The sequence below is a fragment of the Prinia subflava genome, chromosome 16, assembly GCF_021018805.1.
Source record: "Prinia subflava isolate CZ2003 ecotype Zambia chromosome 16, Cam_Psub_1.2, whole genome shotgun sequence".
NCBI lineage: Eukaryota > Metazoa > Chordata > Aves > Passeriformes > Cisticolidae > Prinia > Prinia subflava.
In genome coordinates, this window is record NC_086262.1 from 11,924,136 (window position 1) to 11,938,602 (window position 14,467).

Sequence of the window (14,467 nt, forward strand, 5' to 3'; positions counted from 1 at the left end):
GGGTGCAGTCTCTGTGGAGGGGGGCAGGGGGAAGGATGGGGTGCAGGTCTCTAGATCATTGTGTGGGTGGCTAATGCTGAACTCAGAGCTGGCAGGGAGCTGTGTGCCAGGCACCCCGGCCCCTTGGGAGCCCCGGCACAGCAGGGGCTTTAGGGGAAGCTGCCCAGCATCAGCCCAAGCTGAGGGATGCCAGATGCACCAAGCAGGGCTGAACAGCACTTGCAGAGCTGAGCATCCTGGCAGCACAGGAGGGCTCTGCTGCAGGTGGGCAGCTCAGGGGGCTCAGGCTGAGGCTGGTTTCCAGCCACCTCTCCACAATGGGGCAACCCAGCCGAGGGGTGCCATGCCCCTTCTTGCCACTGGTGGGGCTCACCAGGTCCCTGCAGCTCCTGCACCCTCAGAGCCAGCAGCTGAAAATAGCTGTGCTAAAGCGGAGGTGCTGGGGGGGCAGTAGCCAGGGCCCCTGCTCCGCCAGCAGCTGCTGCTCCAAGGGCCCTTGGGGCACAAGGACAGCGGCTCACTGTGGGCAAAGAGACAGGCCAGGACAGTTTCTGCCCTAAAGAAAGGCAGAGAGGAAGAACGACAGGCAGGGGCTGAGGAGCAGAGTGATTTGAACATTCCCTGTGTCTGTTGAAGGGGAAAGAGAGCGGTGTCAGGAGAAGCTTAGGGATGGTGCTGAACAGGAGAGAAGCTTGGGGATGATGCTGACCGGGAGAGATACTCAGCTGCATCCTAGCACCTCTCTGGGCCATGCCTGGGGCTGACATGTTCTCATATTTGGTGTCACTCCTGGAGTGCCCCTCTCTTCCAGCCAGACAGGATCCATCCGCCTCCCACAGAGCTGCCCCAGGAGCACAGCAACAGCTGATGGCCATCATGAGACCAGGCCTTGAAAATGGTAAGGGGGTGCAGGTGTGTCACCTGCCCCAGGACTGTGCTGCCCTCCCTGCCTCCTTGCCCTGCTAGAGCAGCCCATGCACAGGGTGGGAGAGGCTGCTTGAACCTCTCAAGCTCCCTGACAATTCCTCACACTGAGGGAAGGCCAGTCCCTGGTGTGGGCAAATGGCCCAGCCACAAACAGAGACCCTAACGAGGGGATACACCTGCCTTGGGGGTCCCCAACACTGCAGCATCCTCAGCTGTAGCTGTGCTCTCCCAGCCTCCTCAGAGCCCCAGCTGGACCTGGGGAAGAAGATGAGCACAACCCAGGACCTGATGATCGAGGAGCTCTCCCTGCCGAACAACCGCGGCTCCCGGCTCTTCCAGCAGCGCCAGAAGCGGGTGCAGCGCTTCGTCTTTGAGCACCCTGGTGCCTCCAGGCAGGTGGGTCTGAGGACAGCCCTGCCCTGGCTCTTGCAGCCTTCCCAGGGAAGGAATTCCTGGCAGGGTCAGTGGTCTCTCTGCAGGGCAGCCATGGTTGGCTGACTGCTGTGCAGAGATGAAGGGAGAGGAGAGATGTCCTGGCGGGCTGGGCATGGAGATGGGCAAACACGGGACTCAATATCCACCAAAGAGGAGGGGGATGGTGCTGATCCCCCTCTGCAGCCACTCATTGTCTCCTGCAGCTCCCAGGGCATGGGGCAGGTGGGAAAGGTGATCCAGAAGGAGCAGTGAATGATCAGATGGTGAGTAGATGGAGGAAGCTCTGAGGTGCTTTCAACCACCCCCTGAGTCCCAAATGGGGTAGGGGGAGCACCCCCTCTGCCTGTTAACTCTCCCCTCCACAGGCAGGGGAGAATGCTGGGGGCCAGAATTATCACTCTGAGCTCCATGTAGCAGCATCACCCCAAGGTGGCCCCCCAGAAGTACCCAAGAAGTCACAGAAGGTCTTGCACATGAGCAAAGTCCTGAACCCCAGTGCCTTGGCCCCAGGTAAGTCAATGCTTCCTGCACCTGAACCCCACACTGCTGTGATCTCAGCAACACGGGGTTGGAGGCAGGGAGATGCTGCTTGCTGAGGGGTCTGTCAAAGCCTCCCCCAGAGATTTTATATGTACAAATATATAGATATGTTATAGATACATATTCCTGCCCCAGTAACAGGCCTTCCATGGCCATGCACAGGCTGGGCTGTTCCCAGCTCCCTGCCTCAGCCTGGCTGTGGCCCCAGCAGCCCACCCTGCCTCTCCCCTGCACAGGGTACTCGAGCCCCCTCAAAGAAATCCCCCACGAGAAGTTCAACGTCACCGCCATCCCCAGGGGCTACCGGTCCCCATGGCAGGAGCTCTTTGGTGACAGGGACAGTGCTGTGTATGGCAAGAACCCACTGCCCATGAGACCCCCTGCGTGGGACTTCAGGAGCTTCAACAGGTAACAGGGGCAGACACCACCAGCCATGCCAGCCCTTAGCCAAGCCCTTCAGCCTCGAGGAGCACCCACCATCCTGCCAGGGAAACAACCAGTCATGCCCTCTTTATACCCCACAGGGACACAGCAAGGGCTCAGGATGGTCTTTTCCTACTCAGGAGCTCCTCTGTTGTTCCCTGCAAAGGTTCCTGCCTCCAGCAGCTTTCCCCTAGATCTCCTCTCAGCTCTACTACTGGGCTCACACAGGGATGAAATTTGGGAGGACCAATCCTTACACAGATGGTCCTGGAGAAGGAATCATTTCTGTTCCCAGCTGGGCTCAGCTTTGGGCTGGGTGGAGGAATGACACAGTGCCAAGTCTTTCCTAATTTCATTAAGGTATTCAAGCAGCTGCTGGAAGCAGTGGGGGTATAAGGTTAATCTTCCCACAGAGTGCTAAGAGGTCACCAGATTCCTTCCAAACACCTGCTTGAGCTCAAAGCCTCCAGGCCTGGGGGTTTCTGGTGGCTCAGCCTTGCATGCTCTGTGCCCTTTGTCTGCTTCTGATGGAGCATGGCTGGTGCCTCCTCACACCTCCAAATTACTCTGGGGTCAAGGGTGGGACCCTGGAGCAAAGATGACCAAGACAGACCTCCTTTCTGGAAAGGTGCTTGGTGGGGATCCAGGAGATGGTGGTAGCAAAGTACCAGAGGCCATGGCAGAATAATGAGAACTGAATTTTAAAGTGAATATCATCCTGGGGAATCAGTAAAATGAGTCTTGTCTGTCTTCCTTTCTTTCTTTCCTCATGACAGAAAACCTCTGTCATGAGGATGGAATTACATTGGCTTTGGTGGCCTCGCCAAAGTTACTTTCCAGTAGGCAAGTTCCCACTGGAGTTTCCCCCTGGACACAGCTCTGCTCCCCAGCAGACCTTGTGCCAACAGCAGCTCCCCTGCTCCCACCCAAGGCTGGATTTGAGGTGTGAGAGACACGACTGCTGTGCTTTCAGCACTTGGCAGAAGGGGCTGCGGGGGACCACAACCCCTCCTTGTGGAAAAAGCCATCCTAAAGGGCAGAGAGAGCTTGGTCACCACCGTCCCTGTGCTGCTCTGGGGCTTTGCCATGTGGTTCTCCTTGAGGTGTCAGAGCCAAGGAGGTGCTGCAGGGGGAGAACAAGGAGCTGCTGCAGACACTTTTTTCTTTCAACATTTAGCCATATTCTTGCCTCAGGATTTATTTATGGACAGGGACTGAAGCAAGGGCATGTTTCTGAATAATACTCTACCCTGTACCATTTCTCCCCTCTCACTCGCTGCCTTTCTATTTAAAGTCTTCAACTGTAATTTAATACAGATGGATGCTAATTTAACTCCAAGCCTCTTGCCACCTCCTCTAATTCTTCAGTGAGGCAGGAAGATTCAGAAAGCCAATCTGCTTTTAACTGGGCTTTTTATGATCTTCCAAGCTGTTGGCTTTTAAATCACTTCTCAGTTCAAATACCAAACCACAGAAAAACAAACTTTTTGGAACAAACTATCGAAAATCCAGTGGTCTTGCCTAAGGCTAGCTGAATCCCAGCACAACTCTCATGGGTCACAGAGCAAGGGCAAGTCCACCATCTCCACAGCAACTGAGTTAAAGGAATCTGATTTATCCCCAGTTTTAAACATTCATATTGTGATGCAAAAACCTGAGCCACCTTGCTAAGGTGTGCTACCTTAAGAGAGAGTGAAAACTAAACTTTGACAAAGACTCTCTTTCCCCAAAAGAAAGTTCCTAGAACTAGCTTCTCTCATTTGCCTTTCCCCCTCTTATTTCTCCTCTGTTGCAAAACAGTGCCACGTTATTCATGTTCTAGCAGTGCTTCCCAAAGCAAACATTCCCAGTTTTGCCTCACTGATAGCTCAGCCCCCATGTGCTGCTCCAAAACCAACATTCTTGGCTTTTTGGGGGTTGGCACACTCTTCCCCAGTCCCTTTCCACATTTCTCCAGAAAGAGATGACAGCTCTTGCCCCCACACTGCTCCTCCTGTTAGTCATTGCTCATGAGGAGCCGTCCCAAAAGGCGGGATGGAGCCAGGGCCAGCAGAGCTGCATGTGCCAGAGTGATCCAGAGCAGCCCCTTCAGCCTCAGCCCTCTGCAGGACACAGGACACCCCTCTGCAGACGAGGCACTCTCATGACCAGGGGTTTGTCACTGTCTCTGGTCTCTGAATCTAAGCCCTTCCATGTGCAGTACATTTCCACCAACACCCACTCTCCAGGCTTGCCAAAGCTTGAGTTGAGGTGGGCTCCATACCAGAGAACCACCTCACTGGGCTGGCAGGGCTCCAACAGTGTCCTGGGTAGGAAGAGGAGGGTTTCTATTTCTAACAGGCATTGCTACATTGTGCTGGACTCAGTAAATCCAGACTTATTTTTTCTAACACCATCCCAACATGCCCAGCCTCTCCTTGTGACTGAGTGTGCTTCTCCTTGTGCTGCAGGACTCCTGCCCCGTTTGACAGGGCGTTGGTTGGTGAGCTGTTCTCTTTGCCCACCGTGGAGCTGGACAACCTGAGTGTGCTGGAGGTGATCTCCCACAGGCCCAACTTCAACAGGGTGGCCCAAGGCTGGGTGCGGATGCTGCCGGAGAGTGAAGAGCTGTAGGATGCGCGCTCCCTTCCCCATGGCCGTGGATGGTTCCCTCACTGGACACACTGCAGGGGAGGGGGGCAGGTATCCCTTGTGAAAGCCCAGCTGGTGGGCTCGGGTTGTCATCTTTGAGTGGGGTTTGAATGAGCTCGAGTGTGGGGCCATTCTGAATTCCCCCTGCAGTCAGTGCCAAGCCAACCAGCCAAGTCCTCGCTGTTAATCCGGCAGATCCCCGCAAGCTCCCGTACAAAACATCCCATACAGCCTGTCCTCTTCCCTGCCTCATGGAAAACAGCAGCACCACCAGCTGCAACACACCAAGCTGCCTCACTGCATCCTCACTGACATGTGAGGCCTGCTCGGACAGCTGGTGCTTTTGCAGAGATTTCATCTTCAGGACAACCCTGCATCTGTCGTTCCACTCAGGATGCAGAGAGGAGGTGATAATGGAAGAGCAGAAGCAAAACAAGTTACTTGAGGCACTGGCATGTTCAAAGCAGCCACTTTGAGCTTGGCTGGACAACAAAAACAAACGAAGGAGTGGGAATCTACCTGTTTACCATCACAGGACAGCCATGATAGAGGGGAGACGAATGCTGGGAATTGGAAACTTGTGCCCTGTTTTCCACAAGCTACTGGCTAGCACTTGGCAGCTATTTTCCCCTTCCTACTGCTCTTTGCATGTCTTGCTTGAACATCTAATCTAGGTTCTTTGAGTGACTTATGCCAGATTTGCTTCATGTTGGTCCAGGATCAGGCCCTGCCTGTCCAGGACCCGCTGCCCTGCAGAACCACACCGGTGTGAGGATGCTTGCCAGGGTGTTCTGGTAACTTCAACACCAGTAGGAAGGAAAAGCAGCATGGCTGTGCCTCCAAAGCATGGGCTTCCCTGGGAATGTAAAAATCAGCAGTGAGGATCCAACTACACCAGCATTTTCAGCAGTGACACACAGTGGGACATGGAGCTAACAACAGCCTACAGTCACCAGAACATCTGGGGAACCCTACTCACAAAAATCTCTGACTCAACACAGGCTTCCTTCAACTGCTTTTGTCAGGTTCTTAATGTTACCCTTTCTTATACTCCCAAAAGTACCAGGATAAAAGTTCCTTTTTCCACCAGTGTGGTTAAATGGGCAAGTAAATGTGGTAAAAATGCAGTTAGCAGCTGCCTCATTTGTGAAGTTTGTAAGGCTGTGCAGAGCAAACCCCACGCAGGGATTCTGCTACCACAACGCATCACTCAGGTGGGAAGCATTCGTTACTCTGTTTCCCACAGAAAAATTGTTTGTTCCTTAGAAACAATAAATCCATGATGCTTAACTGCTGCCCTGTTCCAGTTCCATTTCCCTCCTCTCTGCTCATCACCTGCAGAACCTAGGCACCCTGGCTAACTGGCTGGAAATAATAAAGTACAAAGACCTCGCTCAGCTGCAAGCTCCAGGCAGGATGCAGTTGCTCTGAGGCAACCACTACACTTGGAGCACATAAAGAAAAGTTTTAGATCTTTGCAAAGCAAGATGAAGTGGGACCCACATCACAGCTCAAGGGGATGCTGTTCCACAGGCCTTGAGAGGCCCAAATCTCCCTAAGAGCAGTTGCAATTGCATCCTGCCCTGCCCTGCAGCTAGCACAAGCCCAGGCTCTGGAGCTGAGGGAGCTGTCACCTGGCTAAATTAGCAACTGCTGACCTGTCACTCCATGTCATGTCCACACTGCCTGGGGTCTGCTCACCTGACCCAGAACTTGTCTTGCTCAGGATGTGCAGGATTAGAAATGATGCACTTAAAAAGGCTTTGTTTTCTTGTCCTTTTTAGATCAAGAAGTCAGGCAAATGAGGGAGAAAAATTCTGTGTAGTGGTACAGCCAAGCCAGGGGTTTGGCAGGTCTGATGACCTCGTTTTTCAACTCTTAATCAGTCCTGGTTTAATACCTCATTAGAATAATACATCGTTAGTTACTCTTCTCTGACAGAGAAGAGTATCTGGTTACATTTTAACAGTCCATTAATGTTCCAACTGAGGATATCAAAAGGGCTTGAAAAGGGTTTGGTTTTGTTTTTCCAGAAGTTTATTTTAAAAGTGTGCCAATGGGATACACAGGTAGCACTGTAATTCTGGTACCCCACGCCCACAGACCCCCCCCTCTTCTGTCTGTCTCCCACCCACCCCCCACACTAATAGAAAGACCTGGGATGTATCAAGAACCCGATTATACGTGGAGACACAGAGATCAGCTTGCCCTGTGGCTGCAAGCAGGGAAATAAGGCGTCTCTAGCTCACCCACAGCTCAACATATGGTGCTACCATGGTAACTAGAAAATAACATTTACTTCAAGGCAGAGGGTGGCAGGACGTGCTAGGGGCTGCTGTGCTTTCCTGCGTGGGCACCCATCCTCTGGGGATCCTGGGATGGGTAGTGGATGGGGCCTGGGGCTCTCATGAAGGGAGGTGGGGGCCCCATGGCGTGGAACATGTGTGGTCCGAAACCTGCAGAAACAAAAGTTGGCAGATTCAGGCAAAGCAACAGAAAATCTGATGTGTGGGTACTGCTGCTTCAAAGTAGTGATATCACAGCTGGCTGATAGCTGTGCCTCACAAATGTGCACATCTCCCATCTCCCCAAACTCCTGCCCCTCTTTTCAGTACAACTAGGGCAAATCCCTACCCACCACACATCCTTACAAATAAAAGCTGGTGGGGGGACTGGGCAGGTGTCTGTAATACCCATCTAAATGTTTTCTACTCAACCCCAGAGCAGAGCAAATGCATCTACAAGAGTCCAAAATTCCATTAAAAAAAAATCTCTGGATAGGTATGTAAAGAGTCAAGGACATGCTGGCAATTCAGCTGCAAAATTACCCTTTGAAGTGCGGGTTAATGTGGCATTTACACAGCCAGCAAAAGCACTGAGTAGGTATCAGTACCAGTAACAGGAATCTCCAACATGCCTGGGAATTTGCAAGCAAATACCAACCACAACAGGCAGCTCAGTTTAATTAAACTGTGCTGACAGCTCAGTTGAGATCATCCGTTTACACTGTGTGATCAGGGATGAGGAAAATCAGCTCAGGGCATGCATGAGTGCTGCAGCATGGCCTGGCAAGGAGGAAGAGACTGTCTAACACTGAATTTCACACCCCACTTGAGGGGGAAACACAGGTACCTGGAGGCGGCGGTGGAGCGATGCCAGGAGGAGGTGGCAGGGCAATGTTCACCACGGCTGAAGGGCCACTTGGAGGTAGATTGAAGTAATTTGCAGAAGCCTCCTCTTCTGCAGCTGGAGGAGGGGGGAGGGCTGCAGGAAAAGTACATATGGTTATGGAAAATCTCTCAGGCAAGACAAGCAGAGGTGTCTGCCTTCAGAGAGGGAGCACAAGTCATGCTTTCATAAGGGTAAAGTGTTGCTACTACTGCATGTATGAACTGGACTGAGAAGCAGAACAGCCCTGAAACCCCAGTCACCAATTTCCTTCATCTGAAACCAGCTTTGCTTTGCACTCAGTGGACTAAGAAAACATTAGAAGTGTGGGTTGCCAGTATCAACCACCTAAGTAGGTTGAATTCAGCTTTAACTTTTCATTCATCACATAAAGAACTCTCTTTTCATCAAGGATTTGCTCCTAAACAAAGCTCATCTCCCATCCAGCTGGATCTGCTGCAAACCTACTATAACTGCTCTGGGCTCACCCCTGCCTCTACCATCCTGAACTGTGACTGCTCCCAGGAGTTTAACATCAGCCTGGCTCATGGAAGTAGGTCAGCACTAAGTGTTTCAGAGATGAATAAACTCCCTTACCTCCAGGAAGTCCTGGAACTGGCTCCAGCTTTATCCCCGATTCTGTAGTGCCTTCCTTGTCCTTTTCTTTTCCTCTTGCTGCCTGGGACCTGAAAAACAGACAAAAGTTTGAGAACAAGGATGAGAAAAGAAGGATAAGGAGATATTTACACCACAGTGGCATCACATTATCTATTCCAGATCCATTTTTTTCAGGCCAAAGATGTTTCTTCTAAACATCAGACAGTACCAAGTTTGTAAACCATGTTTACAGGAGATGGACTAGGAGCAAAGCTACCAAAACTCATCCATAATCCTCAACCAAGAAATCTGTTATCCTACTTGTGTCATCTCCAAGCCAGATCCCACTGTAAAAAGAAAACCAAAATGCAAGAGGACCCCAACTATTTACCAAACAAGTATCTACTTCTGCGTAATACCCAATCCTGCTGATCAAGACTGTAAACCAAGAGAACCTTGCAGATGCTCCAGGCTTCCTGCCCCCACACTTACCTTCCCCATTTGACGTTGAGCCTGCGGCCATTGACAATGAGTTTGTTGAAGGATTTCTCAGCAGCCACCTCTGCAGCCTGTCTGGTGGCAAACTGGATGAAAGCACATTGCTGCCTCTGCACCACCGTTATCGTTCGGATCTCCCCAAACTGGTAGAAGTGATTTCTATATGGGACAAAAAGAAAATTATTATGATACCCCACTCCTCCTAGTCACAAGGTATAGGGCAGGTGAAATAGGTATGCTCAGAAATCTTCTCTTCTCCATCCCCTGTCCAAACTAATCATTAGAAATCAATAATCAATCAGTTAATCATAATTAGCCCTCCATGCAATTATGGAGCAATAAAAGCTCTGCAGCAGCTTCTCTCAGTAGCTACCTAGAGATACAGGATTTCATTGGAAAAAGGGTTACACAGTATCTCCAACACCTCAAAGGGATGATTCATCTTTACAGAGATACATTTTAATCAACGCATTTGAAACGTGCCTGTTTGTTCTCCAACAAGCTGGTACTCCTCTGCACTTACCCACCAACCAGTTCCCCATTAAAAAAACCCTGAAAGCCAGATTTATTTCTGTTCCTCACTTGAAGCACCATTATCAAAGTGTCAAACAAAAAGGCAAGGGCAATACAAATTCACCAACACACCTGAGATCTGATTCAGTGATGGTATCTCCAAGCCCTCCAACATACAGTGTAGTAATAGTCTTGTCTTCAGGAGGATCTAGACGAGGCATGGTTGATGCTCGTTTCAGAAGTTTGTCAGCCACGGGATCATTAATTCCGTAGTAACGATCTTTGATGTTCTGGTCAGCCAGAGGATCATCTGGATCTGTAGGTTTCTCATGCCTAAGGTTCAGCAAACAAAGCATTTTATAACATCAGGAATGACTGAATGGATTAAAATTACTGCTGCTGCCAGTTTCCCCTCTCAAGCCCTCAGGTCAATTATATTCTTAACCCTGTCCACAAAAACATGCCAAAATGGAACAAAGCCCTGAAAACTTCTACTGTAGCCAGGACTGCGTCAACTTCTGAATGAATGGCGCTTCTGACGCTTCAACATTCAGCACTACAGAACACAAGAGCTGGGTTTGAAACAGCCTCTTGTTCAAATACAAAGATCTATGCTTGAGGAGACTGATGCCACGAAGGGGAAGAATTGACTACACAAGAGGAGAGCTGCAGTCACTGCTTTGGCAGAGAACACAGCCAGCTTCAGACAAACCAACTTGCTACCACAGAGATTCATTTGCTGGCACTGCATGCACGTTTTGCCCTGACCCAAATCACTGCAGTGTCTGCTGCCCACTGCAGCATCTCCAAGGGAAGCTGCATCTGACTGTGGTGAACAGATTGACTGTTCAAGCTGTGACTTTACCTGTAGGGACACTCCTCTCCTCTCTTGCACTCTCCTTTCACCCAGAAGGAACAGATGTGAGGACGGTTGCGTTTGTAGTACGGAGTGGTTCGGGCCAGCTTCAGCAGCATGTCGCTGGTAGAAGTAGCTTTTCCTAGTGCACCAACTGGTCTAGTGCCATCAGAATTGGCTATCTAAAAGCAGGCAGAACACAAACAATTCTGTGTATATCAGCACTGAACACTAATGCACAGAATCAGAGCAACCACATGGTTTTAAGAGAAGCTAGGTCGTTGCTGCCCTTTTCTCCCCACACACAGCCACCCAAAAAGGCTGATCATGGCTGGCTACACTCACCTCTCGTTCCATGTTCTGGGTGTAGTATTCTTTGTTGACGTCAGATTTAGGCATTTCATCTTTAAGGGAGAGTCCTGCATCCCGGACTTGGATAGGTAAACCTAAAATGAAACAAAAAAATCCCAACCAATCCATATGAAGAACAAGCTGAAAGAGCAGAAACAGTGATTTCTGCAACCTGCAATGACCAGAGGTAACTCATCTGCTGCTCAGGGAAACCACTCTGCCCTTGAACCTCTGAAGAGACACGACCACCAAGACCTGCTCTGCTCAAAGACTGTCCAGAGCCGATTACGTGCACACATTTAAGTGATTTCACCAAGTCCCATTCCAGAGGGCAGCTCCTTGTCTTGGATCAGGTTTTTGGGTACATACCATATTCCAGGTCGAGCAGGCAGGTCTGACAGACGTTCTTCAGCTTGCTGCAGGTCTGGCACACTTCTGTCTTCTTGAAGCGCATCCGCACCCCGGGGCACCAGCGGAACACCGTGAAGGGCCTGGCACAAATCTGGGACAGAAAGGTGGGACAGAAAGGTGGCATTTGGTTCACTCTGCACAGAGCCACCACTCTGCTCCTTGCATGGAAACAAACCCCAAACTCATCTGGCTTCTTCAAACCACAAATACAACTTCTTTGTCCTAAAGCTAAGACTCAGAGCTCACGAAATATTTTTTTCTATTTGAGGTTTCACTTTGACAGGAGGAAGTTTTAGGGAAGATCTTTTTTTTTTCTTGTTTTTCTTTTTATTTATGACAATAACCAGAGTGCAGATCTACTCAAAGACATGGAAATTCTCTTTGATTCCAGGTGATATCAGTGTGGAGCTTCTAGAGATGAATTACAGTGATGGGTACACCAGGTACCAGCACAGCAGCAGCCTGGGAGAGGCTATGAGAGCTTTGGTGCAAAGAGTGATGCTCCCTCTTATCTCATAGAATGATGATTTGCTTCCTCTGCATGTACAACTTGAGTACATAATACGATCTCAATTTGTAAAAATTCCAAGTTACACCTTTTCTCTACCTCAGATGAAAACTGATAAAAGGGCAAAGATCTCCTTTAATTTCCCTCAGTCCAGGCAACACTGAGAATTTCTTGCTCTTGGAAATAATGGTGGCTTATCTCTTGGACAGCCAATACAAATCACCAAATAGCCATGAATAACATACACAGTAAAACACAAACTCCAGGTATTTTGCACTTCTCAGTAAAAACAACAAAGTTACACAAGAAAACATGGATCATTTAAAATGCTGCAAAAACTTCAAATACAGTACAACAGTATTTGCAAAACCTTGTTCTGATAAAACATGAAGACTTTTTTAGACAGACAAGATTTACTCAAAAATTTTACTATTTTAGGGCCAGCTCACTTAGTCTAACAAGCACAGCAGACTGACCTAAAAATTTATGTAGTTACATGAACATTTAAAATTCACTCAGATAAGTACTCTTCTGAAGCTGACAGGCTTTTTAATCATTAAAATGTATTATTCCTAGATCTGCACCCATTTTGACATTCTTTCTTCAAAACACACAAACATACCTTGCATTCTTTTCCATATTTTTCTTTGGTCTGAAATACAATAAAAAATAATAAAAGAAAACATGAAATATCATCAGTTCAAAGTAAAACATGAAATATATCATTGATGTTATAACACAGTAGGGGTTTCTTCACAATTATGCTGCATTTAGACTCACCCCTGTGTATTTGGCTTACACCTTGGGTAGTCAACAGGACAAAAAATATAAATTCTAAATACTCTCAATACACTTTTGGTTTAGAAACTTTCATTAAAAACAGAGTATTTTAAGTCCCACCTCCTGTACTGATGAAAGGTGAGAATGAAAAGGAACATTAACAGCTCTTTTTAAGGAAAGATGATGTTACATGAAATAAGCCCAGGAAAACAAACAGGTTTTGAAATATGCTCTATACTAGCATCAGGGTTACGTTTCATAAGAACATCTCAATCTGTCTCAGCAAACTTTGTGGAACACAAATGTGAAGGAGATAATGTCAGTGTAGGTCATGGGCAACCAGGCCAGGCAGAGAAAAGCAACATAACGTGGACTGAATCACACTGCACAGAGCAAACCAGGGAACACAGGAACTTAAACTACCTTCATAAGTCACCTTTAGCTTAATTTTAGAGATGCATGCTCATGACACTTTAGAAACTACACTAATTATAATTAAAGCAGCTCATAGCTCTGCATGCTGAGTTTGCCAGTACTAAAACTTCATTTTCTACTACTTCCTGCACTCCAGACACTGCACTGTATCATCTTGCTCTCCTTTTTGATTGCTGTGTTCTTCAATCACACCCCTAACCATGACATTACAATGGCTGGGAGCAGACCCTGCTGTGCAAAACCAGCTGCTCAGGAGTGTGTGTCAACCTCAGCATCCCCTCCTGTACCCAGTCCTATTTCAGTCCCCAAACCCACAGTTTTAGGGCCACCACAGACAGAGGGAAGGAGTGCAGGGTCCAACAGGCACATACCATCCGAATATAGGGATTTTCTCCAAGACATGTCTGGCACAGGATAGGGAAGTCCTGGATTGAGCAAGAAGAAAATCAGGAATTTGTGACAAGCTCTGCCATCACAACAGCATTCAAGTCACACTCTGAACAATGACCTAGTTTAACTCATCAGACTGATTAAAAGATGCAAATGGATTCAGAGATACGGGGAGAGCTGCAAGCACGACCCAGGCCCAAGTTATTAGAGAATGACAATCTGCTGGCTATTGTAGCTTGGAGTAAAACTCAGAATAACCAAATAAAAAGCGTATTCTTGAGATCTGAACCTGTCAGTGCTGGACTGCAGCAGGTGACACCGCCCCCGTTATCCCTCAGCAGTGATTGTATGTACTGGGCCCACTCGAGAGAAGCTTCGGCTCGAAGGGACGCGGCCACGGGCACACGAGGGACCCAGCTCGGCTCCCGGCTGCTGCAGCCCCTGAACCGCGGCGATGGGGAAGGAGCGGCGGGGCAGCTCCTTCCCTTTGCGCCGTAAGGAGCTCGGCAGAGCCCTCCCGGGCGGCTCAACCGCAGCTGGCGGGTCCCCGGGGCAGCTGGCGGGTCCCCAGGGAAGGTGGCGGGTCCCCGGGGCAGCTGGCGGGTCCCCGGGGCAGGTGGCGGGTCCCCGGGGCAGGTGGCGGGTCCCCAGGGCAGGTGGCGGGTCCCCAGGGCAGGTGGCGGGTCCCCAATGCAGGTCCCAGCCCTGGGGCCGCCTCCCCGCACTTCCCTCGCCTCGCGGCCTTGCCGCCCCACACGCTCCCGCGGCGGAGCAGGGCCTCGCCGGCCCCGGCCCGCTGTTCCCGGCTCTCGCGGCCCTGCGCGGCCGCCCCCGCTCACCGCATCCTCCCAGTTCTGCCGGTTGTAGGTGTTGGAGCCCAGCGATGTGGACATGGCGGCTCCGCTCCGCTGCCGGCAGGCGGCGGCGGCGGCCGGAAGTGACGTCACTTCCACCCGCGCCGTGACGGAAAAGGCGGGCTGTGGGAACGGTGACGTCACAGCGCC

The 14,467-nt window shown here is 50.0% G+C and overlaps 2 protein-coding genes across 2 annotated transcripts; one reads left to right on the plus strand and one right to left on the minus strand.

The window, feature by feature from the left end:
* Positions 1 to 765: 765 nt before the first annotated feature.
* On the plus strand, positions 766 to 5,121 carry MYOZ3 (myozenin 3). The gene is made up of 6 exons (XM_063413259.1): positions 766 to 898; positions 1,160 to 1,323; positions 1,566 to 1,625; positions 1,728 to 1,872; positions 2,139 to 2,310; positions 4,776 to 5,121. Exons 1-6 carry the CDS (start codon positions 766 to 768, stop codon positions 4,936 to 4,938), a joined length of 837 nt encoding a protein of 278 aa, XP_063269329.1. The 3' UTR covers positions 4,939 to 5,121.
* Positions 5,122 to 7,096: 1,975 nt separating this feature from the next.
* Positions 7,097 to 14,443, minus strand: RBM22 (RNA binding motif protein 22). Its single transcript, XM_063413937.1, has 11 exons — positions 14,303 to 14,443; positions 13,445 to 13,498; positions 12,481 to 12,510; positions 11,309 to 11,441; positions 10,934 to 11,034; positions 10,598 to 10,770; positions 9,865 to 10,065; positions 9,214 to 9,378; positions 8,722 to 8,810; positions 8,089 to 8,220; positions 7,097 to 7,412 (listed from the first exon to the last, which is right to left on the minus strand). Exons 1-11 carry the CDS (start codon positions 14,354 to 14,356, stop codon positions 7,282 to 7,284), a joined length of 1,263 nt encoding a protein of 420 aa, XP_063270007.1. The 5' UTR covers positions 14,357 to 14,443; the 3' UTR covers positions 7,097 to 7,281.
* Between the last annotated feature and the right edge of the window lie 24 nt (positions 14,444 to 14,467).